General features: G+C 47.6%; 1 protein-coding gene across 1 annotated transcript in view; it reads right to left on the minus strand.

The window, feature by feature from the left end:
- Positions 1-19,342, minus strand: part of TRAF3IP1 (TRAF3 interacting protein 1) — a 106,259-nt gene that overhangs the window by 84,498 nt on the left and 2,419 nt on the right. The window contains exons 2-3 of the mRNA XM_063933255.1: positions 17,893-17,961; positions 5,202-5,363 (exon numbers count right to left, since the gene is read on the minus strand). Of these exons, the coding sequence (XP_063789325.1) occupies positions 5,202-5,363; positions 17,893-17,961 (231 nt within the window). The remainder of the gene's footprint in view (positions 1-5,201; positions 5,364-17,892; positions 17,962-19,342) is intronic.

Below are 19,342 nucleotides of genomic sequence, written 5' to 3' on the forward strand. Positions count from 1 at the left end.
GTAGCCGCTCGGCACAGCTGTAATGCCGAGACCCTTCGGGCAGCCGCCCAAGAAGAGCCCACTTTCCTAGTGAATGGGCCTTAACTGATTTTGGCAGCGGCAATCCAGCCGCAGAATGAGCCTGCTGAATCGTGTTACAGATCCAGCGAGCAATAGTCTGCTTTGCAGCAGGAGCACCCAGCTTGTTGGAAGCATAGAGGATAAACAAAGACTCTGTTTTCCTGACCCTAGCCGTTCTGGCTACATAAACCTTCAAAGCCCTGACCACATCAAGCAACTCGGAATCCTCCAAGTCAGTAGTGGCCACAGGCACCACAATAGGTTGGTTTATATGAAAAGATGAAACCACTTTCGTCAGGAATCGTGGACGGGTCCGCAACTCTGCTCTATCCGCATGGAAAACCAGATAGGGGCTTTTATGTGACAAAGCCGCCAATTCTGACACACGCCTAGCCGAAGCCAAGGCTAGTAGCATGACCACCTTCCACGTGAGATATTTCAATTCCACCGTTTTGAGTGGTTCAATCCAGTGGGATTTCAGGAAACTCAACACCACGTTAAGATCCCAAGGTGCCACTGGAGGCACAAAAGGGGGCTGAATATGCAGCACTCCCTTTACAAACGTCTGTAAAGCAGCCAGCTCTTTTTGAAAGAAAATGGATAGGGCCGAAATCTGGACCTTAATGGAACCCAATTTTAGGCCCAAAGTCACTCCTGACTGTAGGAAGTGCAGGAAACGGCCCAGCTGGAATTCCTCCGTAGGGGCATTCCTGGCCTCACACCAAGCAACATATTTTCGCCATATACGGTGATAATGTTGAGCTGTCACGTCCTTCCTAGCCTTTATCAGCGTAGGAATGACCTCATCCGGAATACCCTTCTCTGCTAGGATCCGGCGTTCAACCGCCATGCCGTCAAACGCAGCCGCGGTAAGTCTTGGAACAGACAGGGCCCCTGTTGCAACAAGTCCTGTCTTAGAGGAAGAGGCCACGGGTCCTCTGTGAGCATTTCTTGCAGATCTGGATACCAAGTCCTTCTTGGCCAATCCGGAACAATGAGTATTGTTCTCACTCCTCTTTTCCTTAGGATTCTCAGCACCTTGGGGATGAGAGGCAGAGGAGGAAACACATAGACTGACTGGAACACCCACTATGTCACCAGGCGTCCACAGCTATCGCCTGAGGGTCTTTTGACCTGGCGCAATACCTCTGTAGTTTTTTGTTGAGGCGGGATGCCATCATGTCCACCTGTGGCAGTTCCCACCGACTTGCAATCTGCGCGAAGACTTCCTGATGAAGTCCCCACTCTCCCGGGTGGAGGTCGTGCCTGCTGAGGAAGTCTGCTTCCCAGTTGTCCACTCCCGGAAAGAACACTGCTGACAGTGCGCTTACGTGATTCTCCGCCCAGCGAATAATTCTGGTGGCTTCCGCCATCGCCACCCTGCTCCTTGTGCCGCCTTGTCGGTTTACATGAGCCACAGCGGTGATGTTGTCTGACTGAATCAGAACCGGTTGGTCGCGAAGCAGGGTCTCCGCTTGACGTAGGGCGTTGTATATGGCCCTTAGTTCCAGGACGTTGATGTGAAGGCAAGTCTCCTGACTTGACCACAGACCTTGGAAATTTCTTCCCTGTGTGACTGCTTCCCACCCTCGGAGGCTTGCATCCGTGGTCACTAGGACCCAGTCCTGAATCTGCGGCCCTCGAGAAGGTGAGCACTCTGCAGCCACCACAGGAGAGACACCCTGGCCCTGGGGGATAGGGTGATTAACCGATGTATCTGAAGATGTGATCCGGACCATTTGTCCAGTAAGTCCCATTGAAAGGTCCTCGCATGGAACCTGCCGAAGGGAATGGCCTCGTATGATGCCACCATCTTTCCCAGGACTCGAGTGCAGTGATGCACGGACACCTGTTTTGGTTTTAATAAGTTCCTGACCAGTGTCATGAGTTCCTGAGCTTTCTCCATCGGGAGATAAACCCTTTTCTGGTCTGTGTCCAGAATCATGCCCAGGAAAGGCAGACGAGTCGTAGGAACCAACTGCGACTTTGGAATATTTAGAATCCAGCCGTGTTGCCGTAACACCTTCAGAGAAAGTGCTACGCTAAACAGCAACTGCTATCTTGATCTCGCTTTTATGAGGAGATCGTCCAAGTATGGGATAATTGTGACCCCTTGCTTCCGCAGGAGTACCATCATTTCCGCCATTACCGTGGTAAATATTCTCGGAGCCGTGGAGAGACCAAACGGCAACGTCTGAAATTGGTAATGACAATACTGTACCACAAATCTGAGGTACGCCTGATGAGGTGGATAAATGGGGACATGAAGGTATGCATCCTTTATGTCCAGAGACACCAAAAAATCCCCCCTTCCAGGCTTGCAATGACCGCTCTTAGCGATTCCATCTTGAACCGGAACCTTTTCAGGTACATGTTCAGGGATTTTAAATTCAATATGGGTCTGACCGAACCGTCCGGTTTCGGTACTACAAACATGGTTGATTAATAACCCCTTCCTTGTCGAAGGAGGGGAACCTTGACCACCACCTGTTGAAGATACAATTTGTGAATTGCAGTTAACACTATTTCCCTCTCGTGGGGTGAAGCTGGCAGGGCCGATTTGAGGTATCGGTGAGGGGGCATCTCTTCGAATTCCAGCTTGTATCCCTGAGACACAATATCTATTGCCCAGGGATCCAACTGGGAGTGAACCCACTTGTGGCTTAAATTTCGGAGACGCGCCCCCACCGGGTCTAGCTCCGCCTGTGGAGCCCCAGCGTCATGCGGTGGATTTTGTGGAAGCCGGGGAGGACTTCTGTTCCTGGGAACTAGCTGTGTTGTGCAGCTTCTTTCCTCTACCCCTGCCTCTGGCAAGAGAGGACGCACCACGGACTTTCTTGTTTTTCTGTGATCGAAAGGACTGCATTTGGTAATACTGTGCTTTCTTAGGCTGTGAGGAAACATATGGCAAAAAATTTTACTTTCCAGCAGTAGCCGTGGAGACCAGGTCCGAGAGACCCTCCCCAAACAATTCCTCACCCTTGTAAGGTAAAACCTCCATGTGCCTTTTAGAGTCGGCATCACCTGTCCATTGCCGAGTCCACATGACCCTTCTGGCAGAAATCGACATTGCATTTATTCTAGAACCCAGTAGGCTAATGTTTCTTTGAGCATCTCTCATATAAAGGACAGCGTCTTTAATATGCTCCAGGGTCAATAATATAGTATCCTTGTCCAAGGTATCAAGTTCCTCAGATAGGGTGTCCGTCCATGCTGCTACAGCACTATACACCCTGGCCGACGCGATTGCCGGTCTCAGTAAGGTACCTGAATGTGTATAAATGGACTTCAGGGTACCCTCCTGTTTTCTATCCGCAGCATATTTGAAGGTAGCCGTATCCTGTGACGGCAGGGCTACCTTCTTGGATAAGCGTGTTAAAGCTTTGTCCACCCTGGGGGAGGATTCCCAGCGTAACCTGTCCGTTGGCGGGAAAGGATACGCCATAAGAATCCTTTTGGAATCCTGCAGTTTTTTTATCTGGAGATTCCCAAGCCTTTTCACATAACTCATTTAGCTCATGTGAGGGGGGAAAGGTTACCTGCGGGTACTTTTCCCCATACATATGTACCCTCCTGTCAGGGACAGGGGTTTCCTCTGTGATGTGCAACACATCCTTAATTGCTATAATCATATAACGGATGGATTTAGCCAATTTTGGCTGTAACTTTGCATCATCGTAATCGACACTGGAGTCAAAATCCATGTCGGTATCCGTGTCAACAATTTGGGATAGTGGGCGCTTCTGAGACCCTGTCGGCCTCTGCGACATAGGATCAGGCATGGGTTGGGACCCTGACTGTCCTAAGGTTTCAGCTTTTTCTAACCTTTTATGTAAGGAATTAACATTATCATTTAAAACCTTCCACATATCCATCCAATCAGGTGTCGGCGCCGTCGGCGGAGACACCACATTCATTTGCTCCCGCTCTGCTTCCACATAGCCTTCCTCATCAGACATGTCGACACAAGCGTACAGACACACCACACACACAGGGAATGCCCTTTTTGAAGACAGTTCCCCCACCAGGCCCTTTGGAGAGACAGAGAGAGAGTATGCCAGCACTATAAGCCAGGAATAACACAGTAAATTAATGTTAACCCAGTAGCTGCTGTATATTGTGTTTTTGCACCTAATTTATGTGCCCCCCCCTCTCTTTTTACCCTTTTCTACCATGATCTGCAGGGGAGAGCCTGGGGAGCTTCTTCTCAGCTGAGCTGTGGAGAAAAAATGGCGCTGGTGAGTGCTAAGGGAGAAGCCCCGCCCCCTCGACGGCGGGCTTCTGTCCCGCTCAAATATGCATTTTCTTGGCGGGGGCTCATACATATATACAGTGCCCAACTGTATATATGTGTACTTTTGCCAAAAGAGGTCCATATGCTGCCCAGGGCGCCCCCCCCTGCACCCTGCACCCTTACAGTGACCGGAGTATGTGAGGTGTGTGGGAGCAATGGCGCACAGCTGCAGTGCTGTGCGTTACCCCAGTGAAGAACGGAGTCTTCTGCCGCCGATTTCGAAGTCTTCTTGCTTCTCACACTCACCCGGCTTCTGTCTTCCGGCTCTGCGAGGGGAACGGCGGCGCGGCTCTGGGATCGGACGATGAGGGCGAGATCCTGTGTACGATCCCTCTGGAGCTAATGGTGTCCAGTAGCCTAAGAAGCAGGACCTATCTTCAGAGAGTAGGGCTGCTTCTCTCCCCTCTGTCCCAAGATGCAGGGAGTCTGTTGCCAGCAGAGCTCCCTGAAAATAAAAAACCTAACAAAATACTTTCTCACAGCAAGCTCAGGAGAGCTCACTGAACAGCACCCAGCTCGTCCGGGCACAGTCTCAAAGTGAGGTCTGGAGGAGGGACATAGAGGGAGGAGCCAGAGCACACAGAATCTAAATTCTTTCTTAAAGTGCCCATGTCTCCTGCGGAGCCAGTCTATCCCCCTGGTCCTTACGGAGTCCCCAGCATCCACTAGGACGTTAGAGAAAAGGAAAATTACACATAATTAAAGTCAAAGGCCTCCTGGATGAACCCATTTCATAGATAATATCTGCTTTTGACCCCTCCCCCCACCCGGCTACGTCTTTTCAGATGTATGTTCAGCTAGTAAACTCCTGCCTTCATGTATAGCTAACAACAGAACAGATACTTACTTTATTTAAGCAGCATTTCCCCATGGCTTGAAGGAACTCATTGGTCTTCTCTGGTTCGTGTCCAGCCACCACCCGAGCCGGCTTCACCGATAGAGGCTCCCCAGACACCAGCACAACCACATCTATGGCCTTCTGCAGGAAGCTAATCTTGGCATCCTTATCCTAAGCGAAACATGCAAAGGCAATCTCATTTATACAGCCACTTGCAGCAAGCAAAATGGGTTCTCCACCTTTGGAGTACAGGAAGGTTGTAGGTTGACTATGTAAAAATGGATAGAGGAGACATCTCCTACCACTGTGCATAGTATAAGGAATGCGTCTGAAGTCATTTGTATAGATACCCCTTCTATAGCTTCTAGTTTTTTTATGCTCACTTTTTAGATGTATATAGGTCTGAAGTACAGTACACACATTCTATATTATCTAGTTATTTGGATAAGATAGTAGTCCCCATCCTGAGCCCCGATTCACAGCAATTTTTGGAGGCTCCCATCACCCTGGAGGAGGAGGAAATGCTATTATGTCCTTTCCTAGTAATAAGGCTCCGGGGATGGATGGTCTCCATCTGTATAACACGCATTTGGATTTCTTTGCCCCCAAACTTTTGTTGATTTTTGAATCTCTATTGGAGGGTGGCACTCTTCCCCCTTCCATAGCGGAGGTATTGGTGGTGTTAATCCCGAAACCAGGTAAAGATCCCCTATCGATGCGATAGTTGTATCCCTGGATGCTGCCCGTGCCTTCGATTCTGTGGAATGGGTGTATCTTTGGGAAGTTCTTGTGAGGTTTGGGCCCTAATTTTTTGTCCTGGATTAAGCGGTTGTATTTCTGTCTAGCCGCAAGGGTTAATGTTAATGGTTTCACCACAGATTCCTTTTGCTGGGGAGAGGGACTCAACAGGGGTGCCCACTGTCCCCATTACTCTTTCCTCTTGCAATAGAACCTGGCTTGTTCTACTAGGGCCTCTGCTGCCATAAAAGGGTTTCATGTTGCGGGCCAAGTGGAGAAAGTTGGATTATACGCAGATGATATGAGATTATATCTGACGGACATGTCCCACTCCTTGCCTAATCTTCTTGAATTGGTACAGGAGTTCAGTTATTTCTCAGGCATTCACAATAATTGGAAAAAATCAGTTGTGTTTCCATTACTGCCTTTTACACCGCAACCCCTCTCCTATTACCTTCCCGTTAAATGGTGTACCCTGTTTATATATCTCGGTATTCAAATCTCTCACTCTCCCTCTTACTTTGTTACCTTAAACTTAACCCCCAGACAGAGAATTTTCACATAAAGTTTCGAGTTTGTCAGAAACTCCCTACGGGACGTGTGAATCTTATTAAATGATTGTCCAACCAAAATTCCTGTATATACAACCCCGGTTTATGTTCCTGTCTCCCAATTCATGTTGATTTCACGCTATATTGCCTCCTTTATTTGGGGATCTAGACGGGCACATATTGCCTAAAGAACACTTTGTAGACCAAGAGTAGAGGGTGGCCTGGCTTTGCCAGACCTACATCTCTATTATTTAGCTACTCAGCTTGTACAACTAAGTGAGTGTGTTACCCCAGGGGATTATGGGAACCTTCCGGTGGCTCTCTTGGATAAGGCGGGTCTTACATTCTCTCCATTGCAGTTCCTTCTAACACATGGGTATGTTGCCCTCCATTCCTCCATTGTTACAACAGGCCGAAGAGTATGGTCAGCAACTGAGAAGCTCTTGGGGGATCTCACTACTGACCCTTGCTCTCCAGTGTGGAACAATATGTCCTTCCCTGAAACCCATGGCTTGGAGGGTAGCTCTGGCTGGATATCTTTTGGGGTAATTGCTATAGGTCAACTCTATCAAGATGGGTTTCTTCATAACTTTGATTACTTATCTACTACATATGACATCCCTAGACATTATTTCTTTTGGTATTTACAACTCCATCATGCCTTATCTGCATAGTGTGGGGGCTCTGCTCCACAACTCTCTGAGTCCCCTGTCCATACGCATGTCCGCACTTTGCCTTCTCGTGGAAATGTTTCTGTTCTCTACTCTTCCATCCTACCCTCCTCTGGGACTGATGCGTTGAGCACTACATGGGTAAAACACCTGGGCACGATTGAAGATGAGGAATGGGACCATATCCTAGGTTCCCCGCGTGGGGCCACGGCATATGCTAGATTCCAGCAGATCCAGCTGTACATTCTACAAACTATTGGACCCCAACTGGATTGTCTCATTTTGGAGGATCGGCCTTTGATAACTGTCCAAAATGTTCTGCTGCGGTTGCTGGTTTCTGACATCTGCTCTGGCTGTGCCCGCGGGTATACTTCTGGGAATAAATAACCACCTCTATACCTCACACTGGTATACAGATTCCCTTAATGAATCCCCATGTATGTATATTTGGTTTAGATTTAGAGGACTCCCTCTTGGTGCATTCTCGTTTCTCTGTCGATAATGCTCTTACACTGGCTCCTACCTGGATGGCACATGACCCTCCGTCACCTGCTGCTTGGGTTGCCCTGGTGAACACTACACTCTCTCATGAGCGGTTTATGTACACTAAAATGCCCAGTGAAATATGATAAGGTGTGTGGCCCCTGGAAGAACTCTCGGTAATTCATTGATCCTACCCATGAAATCCTATGTTGGTTGTATTCCACTTAACGCTTTGCTGCTCCCGGCATGTGCCAGCCTGCCTCCATGTACATATGTATGCCATCTGATTTTTTTATATCCTGATATACTGGATGAGGAACGTTTCTATTTTATCCATGGACTGTTATATGGCCCCTATTGTAGCATGGTCTCCTAGTCTGAAACCTGTTCTCCTTTCTGCACACAGACCTCCACTCTGTGATGGTTCTGCGCTCATAATATACTTATGTCTACTTAATATGTTTTTCGGATGTCTTCAATAAGAACACATAAAATGCACATGTCCCTTTTTCTTTTTGTTATAGTTTATTTGTAGGTTTGGTTTTACGGTTACTGAAAAACAATAAAAAATAAATACATGCTTTGAAAATAAATAAATAAATAAATAAATAAATAAAATAAAAGTACCTTGGATCTGTCCTAGTAAGTACAAACTATTCAAAAGGGAGCATAAATTAAAAATAAACACAAAAAACAAAAACACATTTATACTTGACCAGAGACAAGCGAACACTTCCTTTTTCATTTTGTGAGCTATGTAACTTTATATGTTTTTTTATCCACAGTATAAGTCTAGTTGCCATTGGCTTGAAACACAAAAACATATAATGCAATGTACAAAAGGCATAGTGCGTACATTGTCAAAACAGACTTTGATTAATAATCAGTTTATAGTATATACTGTAGCAATCTCACAGTGTACATGACAAAGCTGCATATATGAACTTTCACGCAGAGGTGAGTTCAACGGCACAATTTTCCAGAATTAGTGTGATGGAAGCATTGTCCTATTGGGAACCACGCTCCATCCACTATCTAACTCTCAGTCTATGGGGGGTATCCAATTAGTTGCGATATCGCTGTTTCGTGATAAATTATTGCAAATGCGATAATTTGGTATCCTATTAATAGTGATAAGTTATCGCACATAAGTTTCCATAGGATTTATCGTGGATTTCTCTTCACCATCTCAGAGCTGGCGATAAGTAGTGGAAAATCCCTATTTTGAGCTAAAAATATCAGGATTTGGCTCAGAACCCCTGGGACACCACCCTGAATGACTAATTAGGCACTTAGAAATTTTTAATTAGCCAATAATTATGTCATTTTTGGGGTCAAAAAATGCAAAGTGATGGAAATTGGGGTCAAAGATATGGGACAGGTATATTGGGGTGCTTTATGAGTGGGATAAGTGTTTTTAGGCTTGCAATTGAGAGTATTCGGTCAGTTTCCACTTGTTTTTTTTTGTTTTTTTTTTAAGTCCCCTAAATTGACCCAAATATATATTTATATCCATTTTAATGTATCCCAAATTTAACGAAAGCACTTATTTTGCAAGAAAAATAAATGCTTTCTATAATAAAAAAAAAAAAATGCATATAAACAGCCATTTGACCCGATTTAATGACACCAATTACTTTTATTATGGCCACTAACAGACTTCTATATTGTTTTCTGATATTGGTTTGTCTTTTTTGGGGGGTACAGGCACATTTCCCCACTTTTTCCTATGCTTTTGCTGGCTAGAATAACAGCGCGATTGCCGTTATCGCCGATTTGGAATAGGAAAAGGAGATTTATGGTAAGAACTTACCTTTGTTAAATCGCTTTCTGCGAGGTACACAGGGATAACATAGGGGTGTAGAGTTGGATCTTGAGCCGAAGCACCAACAGGCTAAAAGCTTTGACTGTTCCCAGGATGCATAGCGCCGCCTCCTCTATAACCCCGCCCCCGTGCACAGGAGCGCAGTTTTGTTAACCAGTCCAGTGCAGTAGCAGGTAAAAGACGACAACCGTTAATAGCCACATACACGACATTCTCACGACAGGAGAAGGTATCAGCAGCTAATGCTATACAAACCCAAAGAAGCTAAGTGCGTCAGGGTGAGCGCCCTGTGGAACCCAGTGTACCTCGCAGAAAGAGATTTAACAAAAGGTAAGTTCTTACCATAAATCTCCTTTTCTGCAGCGGGGTACACTGGGGTTCCACAGGGATAACATCGGGGATGTCCTAAAGCAGTTCCTCATGGGAGGGGACGCACTGTAGCGGGCACAAGAACCCGGCGTCCAAAGGAGGCATCCTGGGAGGCGGAAGTATCTAAGGCATAGAACCTTATGAATGTGTTCACTGAGGACCACGTAGCCGCCTTGCACAACTGTTCAAGGGTCGCACCACGGCGGGCCGCCCAAGAAGGTCCAACAGACTGAATAGAATGGGTTTTGATGGCATCAGGAGCTGGAAGGCCAGCCCGTACATAAGCATGTGCAATCACCATTGTAATCCATCTGGCCAAGGTCTGCTTATTTGGAAGGCCAGCCACGTTTATGAAAACCAAAAAGGACAAAGAAAATCAGATCTCCTAAGCGAAGCTGTTCTCTTCACATAAGTACGGAGAGCCCGTATCACATCCAAAGACCGCTCTTTGAAGGATAAACCTGGAGAGGTAAAGGCCAGAACCACAATCTCCTGGTGGAAACAAATAACCAGGACGAGTTCAGAGAACCGCCTGGTCACGGTGAAAAATCAGAAAGGGTGACCTACAGGACAAGGCACCCAAGTCTGAAACCCGTCTAGCAGAGGCAATAGCCAGCAGAAACAAGACCTTAAGAGTAAGCCACTTAAGGTCCACAGATTCAAGAGGTTCAAACGGAGACTCTTGTAAGGCCTCCAGAACAACCGACAAATCCCAAGGAGCCACAGGCGGGACATAGGGAAGTTGAATCTGTAAAACACCCTGAGTGAATGTATGAACATCAGGCAGAGTCGCAATTTTCCTCTAAAACCATACAGACAAGGCTGAAATACGAACCTTGAGGGAGGCCAGACGAAGGCCCAAGTCCAGGCGCTGTTGCAGGAAAGCCAAAAGTTTGGCAGTACTAAACTTGTATACGTCATGATTGTTAGACGCGCACCAAGCAAAGTAAGAATTCCAGACCCTATGATAAATCAGAGCAGAAGCCGGTTTACAAGCCTTCAACATAGTTTGAATGACCGCCTCAGAAAATCCTTTGGCCCTCAGAACTGAAGCTTCAAGAACCACGCCACCAAAGCCAGCCGGGCCAAATCCGGTAGACACAAGGGCCCTGAACGAGGAGGTCTGGGCAATGTGGAAGCAGAAGATGACGCTCTATTGAGAGACCCTGCAGGTCTGAGAACCAATGCCGTCTAGGCCCTGAACGAGGAGGTCTGGGCAATGCGGAAGCAGAAGATGACGCTCTATCGAGAGACCCTGCAGGTCTGAGAACCAATGCCATCTGGGCCACGCTGGAGCGATTAGAAGTAGGATTCCTCCTTCTTGCTTGAACTTCCGTATCACCCTGGGCAGAAGGGACAGCGGCGGGAACACGTACGGGAGCTAAAAAGTTCCATGGAATTGCCAGTGCGTCCACGAACGCTGCCTGAGGATCCCTTGTCCTTGCCCTGAAGACCGGAACCTTTTGATTGTGTCGAGACGCCATCAGGTCCACAGCTGGTAAGCCCCACTTGTCCACTAGGAGTTTAAATACTTCTGGATGGAGGCTCCACTCACCGGTGTGTACGTCTTGACAACTGAGGAAGTCTGCTTCCCAGCTGAGGACTCCGGAATGAACACTGCCGAAATGGCTGGCAGAGGACGTTCCGCCCACTGAAGAATCTTTGACACTTTCTTCATTGCCGTGCGGCTTCGAGTGCCGCCTTGATGATTTATGTACGCCACCGTGGTGGCATTGTCTGACTGTACTTGAACAGGTATGTTCTGTACCAGAGGCAGGGCTAGTATTTAATGCATTGAACACTGCCCGCAATTCCAGAATGTTTATCGGGAGGAGTGATTCCTCCCTGGTCCACCGACCCTGAAAAGAGTGTTGCTCCAACCCCGCGCCCCAACCCCGCAAACTGGCATACGTCATCAGAAGGACCCAGTTGGAGATTCAGAAGGGACGACCCCTGTTCAGTTGCTGGTCCTGTAGCCAACAGGTCAGTGACTTCCGGAGTCAAGGAAATCATGCGAGTTCTGATCCGGTGAGGTAGGCTGTCCCACTTGGAGAGTATCAATCTCTGCAGAGGGCGGGAATGAAATTGAGCGTACTCTACCATGTCGAAATCCGACACTATGAGGCCCAGTACTTGCATCGCCGAGTGTATCGACACACGTGGGCGAGAGAGGAAGCATCTTATCTTGTCCTGAAGATTCAGGACCTTCTCTGGAGACAAAAACAACCGCTGGTTGTGGGTATCCAATAGTGCTCCCAGATGCACCATGCTCTGAGCAGGGACCAGGGATGATTTCTTCCAGTTGATGAGCCACCCGTGGGCTTGCAGGAATTGGACAGTCAGTTCCAGATGATGGAGGAGAACCTCTGGGTAGTTCGCCAGGATCAACAAGTTGTCCAGATACGGCAGGATCCTGATACCCTGACGGCGGAACAAAGCTGTCATGACCACCATGACCTTGGTGAAGATTTGCGGAGCCGTGGTCAGTCCAAAAGGCAAGGCCTGGAATTGATAATGTAGGTTGCCAATAGCAAACCGCAGGTATTGCTGATGCGATATTGTAATAGGTATATGCAGGTAAACATCCTGTATGTACAGGGATACCATATAGTCCCTGGGCTCCAAAGCCAGAACAACAGAGCGAATAGTCTCCATACGGAATTTGGAAACCTTCACAAACTTGTTCAAAGACTTGAGGTTGAGAATGGGCCAGGAAGACCCATTCGGTTTCGGAACTAGGACCTGCGTTGAATAGTACCCCCTGCCTCTCTGAGTCAGAGGCACTGGCACTATCACCCCCGTGTCCAGGAGGGATTGTACCACCAGATGGAGAGTTTTTGCTTTTACTGGATGCGAACGGATGTTTGTGGAGCAAAACTGGCGAGGGGGACATTTCTTGAAAGAGATAGCATATCAGTGAGCGACGACTTACCTTACCTTACCCAGGCGTCTGAAGTGGTCTGTAACCACACCTGAGTAAACCGTAGAAGTCGGCCTCCCACCCTGGGATCCCCCAGGTGGAGACCCACCCCGTCATGCAGCAGGCTTGTCTGTTTTGGAAGCAGGCTGACGGGCAGCCCAGGCCCGATTAGGTTTGGGCTTAGTGGATTTGGAAGTGCAAGCCTGTTTCGGGGTACGCCTGACTCTTTGCTTTACCAGGAGGTCGAAAGGAAGTACTCTTAGCCTTTGGAGCCGAAGGAGTAGTGCTATGTAGACATGCAGTCTTAGCAGATGCTAAGTCAGCAACAATCTTATTGAGGTCTTCCCCAAAAAGTATGTTTCCCTTAAAAGGGATCACCTCCAAGGTCTTTTTAGAGTCCAGATCAACAGACCAGGACCGCAGCCAGAGGATCCGGCGAGCCAGAATAGACGTAGTAGACGCTTTGGCTGCCAGGATACCTGCATCATTTGCCGCCTCCTGAATATAATGGGAGGCTGTAATGATGTATGAAAGGCACTGTCTAGCGTTCTCAGGAAAATTAGACGGCAGTTCCGCTTCAACTTCCTGAACCCAGGCCTCTATAGCTTCAGCAGCCCAAGAGGCCGCAATAGTAGGCCTGTGCACAGCTCCCGCAAGAGTGTAAATAGACTTCAAGCAACCCTCCACGTGCTTATCCGTCGGTTCCTTCAGAGAGGTGATGGTAGTGACAGGCAGAGCAGATGATACCACCAGACGTGCGATTTGCAAATCCACTGGTGGTGGTGTTTCCCAATTTTTACTTAACTCTGCAGCGAGGGGGTAACGAGCTAGCATCCTTTTAGACATAGAGAATTTCTTTCCTGGATACTCCCAGGATTCCTGACGTATGTCAACCAAGAGGTCAGAATGGGGCAAAAGTAATTTAGTGACCTTCTGACGCTTGAACTTATCTTGTTTCTTAGAGGTAGCCGGAGGTTCTTCATCATCATCATCAATTTGAAGAATCAGCCTGATAGCCTCCAAGAGGTCAGGAACATCCACTTATGTCATAGATTCCCCCTCAGAGGCATCTGCATCAGTGTCTGAGGAGTCAGTATATGCGCCATCTTCATCGGATGAAGAATCCGAAACATGCGTGGATTGTCAGGAAGTAATGGCCCGCTTAGATGACCCCTTGGTCTTACGCGGGCAAGGGTTAGGAGTTTGCTTAGACAAAGATTGATTGAATTCTGTGACTGAGAGGACAGAGTATCTGCCCATGACGGATTAACAGCAGGGACAATATGTGGCTGTAATGGCACAGGAGGTCCCATAGGGGGCGCAAGTCTAGTAACTAGCATAGTCAGTAAATTAGAGAAGGTAGCCCACGGCGGGGTTTGATTTGCCCCCATTGCTGTAGACAGACTGAGGGGTATAAAACCCCCGGTACCTGAACCCTCAGCTGCAATATTTTCCTCAGAGACGTTTATGGCATTAGCACTGCATGGTGCAGGATCAGCCATGGAATAATCACCCTGTGTGGCTGACATGACATGAAATAGTACAATATAAGCAGACAAGGTACCTGACAAAAATCATCCAATATAGTGTGACTGCAATCAGAGCACACCCGGAGGATTGAAGAGGTATATGGTGACTGTAAAACACAGAGAAAAATACCAAAAGAGTATATCATATGAGGACCCGGATGCACTTAGCCCCCGTCAGGGTACAGAATATAGGGATAGCAGTATATGCCAGATACACGGAATGGAAATCACACAGCAGCTACTGGCACACACACAGTCACATGTACAATGCAGAAATTATCACAAACAACAATAAAACTGCACTGGACTAGCAATACTAAGTAACTGCACTACTAAGTAAAGCTATGTAGATATAGAGATATAACAATGCACAGTAAAGACTGGATGTATATCACAGGGTACTTGTACTAAATAGCCCTGAATGTATGCACTTGTTCTTTACTAACACTGTCTAAAGACATGTAGAATACTTAAATTAAGTGTCCTGTAAATGCACAGCGCTGATAATGCAGGCGGCTTTACAGAGGAGACATTGCCCAGCAGTCCCCAAGTCAGCTCAGCAAGTGTGTAATGGCGCCCAAACGCTGACAGGGAGTGAGGGAAATAGAGAGAAGCAGCTCCAGGGCGGGAACATTAGCAGTAAATGGCACCTGGGGCTGTGGGAGGGGCTACAGATCAGAGCCTTATCTCCTTGCTGGACTTCACCACCAGGTACTGCGGGCCTTCGTAAAATGGATTTCTAGTGAATCCGACCTGTGCCCTTGCCCTGGTGGTCTAGTGGGGTCCCTGTACGGCCACAGTGTCCGTCTCCTAAAGACCGCGCCGGATCGCGATTTCCAGCGGGTCCCGTCTGGGGGACCCTCCTACCTCCTCCCTTGATTCGGCCACGCGATCCTGGAGAGCAGTGGCAGGTGTGTGTGCCCTAGAAAGAGAACTGGAGCCCTCCGCTGTAAGTACCCGGCAACCAGGACGCGGGAGTATACAGCGCCGCCGGGGGAGGTGAGGGAGCCGCAGCACGATATGTCAAAATGACATATAGAACTTGTATGTGCCTATGCTGCGGCCCTTGAAGTCTTCTGTCTTCATAAAAGCTCTTTTCAGGACTGCTCAGCGCAGCCCACCCTGTTAGCAGCCTGCACTGCAGGCACCAACTTACAAACTGAGCTTCTGTGCACGGAGGCGGGGTTATAGAGGAGGCGGTGCTATGTATCCTAGGAACATTCAAAGCTTTTAGCCTGTTGGTGCCACGGATCAAGATCCAACTCTACACCCCAATGTGATCCCTGTGGAACCCCAGTGTACCCCACTGCAGAAAGATGTAATAAATTGGAGTGCGCAGACTGCAATTACACAATTCTTCGGGAGATAGGGGCAATAACATCAGCCGCGATCGCGGAACGTTGCAACACTGTCCCTGTCACATGCTGCTCTGACCTCACCAAAGTAACCACACGAGTTGACAGGTCACTGCCTCCCACAAGATCAGCACTCCTGAAATACTTGGCGATGCTGTGAAAATTCAAAAGGTCTTATCGGGGACAGGTTGTTCTATCCCCGACCAGACCTAACCAAGGTGTACACAAATGACCCATAGATGAAACATAGTAACAAAAGTTACTTTTTTCCCCCTTCAAATTCCATTGAAATCCTGAATCATATCCAGCTATCCACAAATTCCCCGTCATATACTAGTCAATTTTCTGCAAGATTCCTTATACATGGCATAGAGCTTTGAGGTTTCATAAAACAATTCACAACCAATTAACATGAACCATACAGTAATTGTATAGGAAGCCCAAATATATACCCAAACTCAACGTATACAGCAAATGATCACAACAAATAGGCAGCTATAAAATCCTGGCCAAAACGCCCTGCCCTGGCTGCTTCGCTCTGATACTGGGCCATTGTGGCTGGCCCTTGTGTTCAGCAGTAACTGGGCAACGACAGATCAGTTTATGTAGAGGTTGCCATGTAATAGATAGCTCAGGAATGTTTATGTGCCATGTTGTCAACTGTAAAATAAAGTAATCAGCTGCACAGTAGGCCATGTAGTTACACCAATCAAACATATACTGCTCATAAAAACGGGAAATATAACAAGTTATTTAGGGGGTAATTCCATACATATTATACTTGAAATGTAACATAACCTGCATCGCCTTTAACCGCCTACATTTTTGATGGCCGACGGCCAAGAGAGTCTGGAATGTGCTGGAGGTAGCAATGCACAATCACTATGAGCCAGCAATAACACTTGGCTACTTTATGCAGAGGGAAGTGTCCTGCACCATATATTTTTGCATATGGACAGTTAACTTTCCATTACATAACCACTGTCAAGGAACATCAGAAGATAGATGAATTGTTTTGAGCTACTCGACTATTATAGAGCAACTTACAGGGTACGTGCCTGGGCGTGCAGTAACTACAGGACGAATCTGTGTAGGAACTGAGGTCTCCTGAGAAATCTGCATGGTCACTAAATTATTGGTCAAAATAAATCCAGTCTTCTGCCTGTACAATTGGAAGATTATGCACCAATGAGTAATGTGATCTGTAGGAGGCCAGGATTGCTAATAAACCTCAGACTGAAAGTCATTTGTGCAAAAGTTGTTGAAAAAGACACTAACTGGGGTATTCAATTTCCCCCAAATAAAATTACCGGGGGAGATATCGGGAGGTAGCCTCTGGCTTTAACACCCAAGGCTACTCAATTAGCCTCCTGACTTCTCCTGAAAGGCTTGTTTACGCCCGTTAACTTCATATATTAATGGGAATCAACAGGGGTCATCGGGTGATAATGCACAGAATCTGTGAATAGTACGGATTTGTGCGTTAACAGTGTTGCAGGACCCGATAACTTGCGGGGATTTTTTTTTTTTGCCTGCCGGTGGTTAGTGAACTACCCCCCCCCCCCCCAATAAGTGCCACCGTTGGGGCTAATTGAATAGTCAGCAGGGGATCATTTAGACCATAAGAGGAGAATGCAGAGTTACAAGCAAGCCATGTTTGCAAATATAGCAGATTACGTGTATTCTGGAACCCGCCACCCGCAGTTCTGTTGTGTCTCCACTTGCCGCTGAAGGGGCATAACTGCTTGTTCATTCGTAACTGATTGTTCATTCGTAAAGAAAGGTTAGTGAAGGTGTGTAGGTGAAATTGTGCCAGTGCTGTACTGAGGCATGAAGGGCCCGCCAGGGGAATGCAGTGGTAGAGTAACAATGTATAATATCAGTGGGTGGGGCCAACACCAGGAGTATCCCCTGTACCCTCTGTGGGCCAGTCTGACCCTAACTTGCACTCTATGCCGAGTTCTGTGTGTGCAACAACACACCTGTTTTCAGGTGATACGCTTTCTACAAGAAAGCACTGATAATGATGATGGCCACGAAACCAAAAAGTACAGATCTATTACTGGCGGTCATTTAACTCTGCATATCCGCGTTTATTTCCCTGCATGAAATGAGGGAGCAATTACTGCAGACTCATTCAATTCTGCATCAGGCCCGAAGTCTTTCATACCTATAAGTGAGTATACCCTGTGCTTACACCGCCTACCACTGAATTGAATAGCAAATAATCAACAGCAAAGTAACACTGTGGTGACTTGCCTTCACATTATCTGATTTCAGTTCGGATTCTGTGTACAAACCCTTCAAAAACCCAGTAGTTCTGATAACCTGGAAAAAAGAAAGAAAAATAAATGTCATATGATGTTTTACAAACTTTTAATATTTGCCAAGAAAGTTTTCTACAAAACAAAATAACCGCAATTTGCATGTGTCCCTCTGTGGGCAACATGGCCGTCACTGATTGTAATAATCTACTCTGAAGTGAATAAACATCCTGTGATTGTAAATTGCTGTGCAATGTGTTGTTGCTATAGACAGTGTGATAGCAAAGCACAAATGAGTTCTATAGAAGCCGACACAACGACAGCAAATTAAGGTTTTGCATGATTGTAAGAAGTGTGTACTGTATAATGGGGGTCATTCCGAGTTGATCGTAGCTGTGCTAAATTTAGCACAGCTACGATCTTCTTCCCTGACATGCGGGGGGACGCCCAGCACAGGGCTAGCCCGCCCCGCATGTCAGTATTTGCACTTCTAGAGTAGCTCCCGACCAGCGCAGCTTTAGCGTGCTAGCAGGGAGCTACCAGTCACTCCCCGGCCCGCAGCGGCTGCGTGTTACGTCACGCAGCCGCTGCGCCCCCCCCTCCCGTTCGGTCCGGCCACGCCTGCATTGGCCGGACCAACCGCGGCCAAACGCCGCCATTCTGCCCCCTACCACCCAGCGATCGCCTCTGCCTGACAATCAGGCAGAGACGATCGAATCCCTGCTACGGCCTTTGGCCATCAGACATGCGCTGGCGCACTACGACGCCAGCGCATGCGCAGCAGGGACCCGTTCGCTCTGCTGCATTAAAATGCAGCGAGCGAGTCAGAATGACCCCCAATAACTGTAGACATGCACACAGCCTTAGTGTACACAAGATGTCATATTGTAGGGGACATAACACAACCAGTGCCAGCTCAGTAGGCGCAATAAGCAGGGCCCCTGTACCTTTCAGAGGCAGCACCGCCCCTCAAGCTTTGCGCAGCAATCCTCCTTACTTCCTGGGAGGTAAGAGCAACGTCTTCCCACAGCCCAGTGATATACATCATGTCGATCACACTTTGATTTAGGTGTCCCTAGTTGATGGAGTAGGCCCGCCTAAGGTAACACCTACCCTGATCACATCAATGTACTGGTGTCATAAACTGTATCTATATAACAATTCACTATGGACTGTCCTGTCTTCGACATGTGCAGTGGGAGCAGGGGTGGACACTCCTGAACGGTTCCCACAGCAGCACATGCCGACGGGACACATCAGGAGAGGAGAACCCTTTAGAGCCGACACAGAGTAATCTTGGGATAAAAGGGAAGGGGAAGGGGGGGGGGGGGGGTGTTGGCGAACCCAGACGATGTAAGACGTACCCACAATTGCTAGTCTTTATTATCATATGAATTTGAATAATGTCCCAACTTCATGACACACAGAGTGAGACCAGTGCTAGC

The sequence above is a fragment of the Pseudophryne corroboree genome, chromosome 7 (assembly GCF_028390025.1).
Source record: "Pseudophryne corroboree isolate aPseCor3 chromosome 7, aPseCor3.hap2, whole genome shotgun sequence".
NCBI lineage: Eukaryota > Metazoa > Chordata > Amphibia > Anura > Myobatrachidae > Pseudophryne > Pseudophryne corroboree.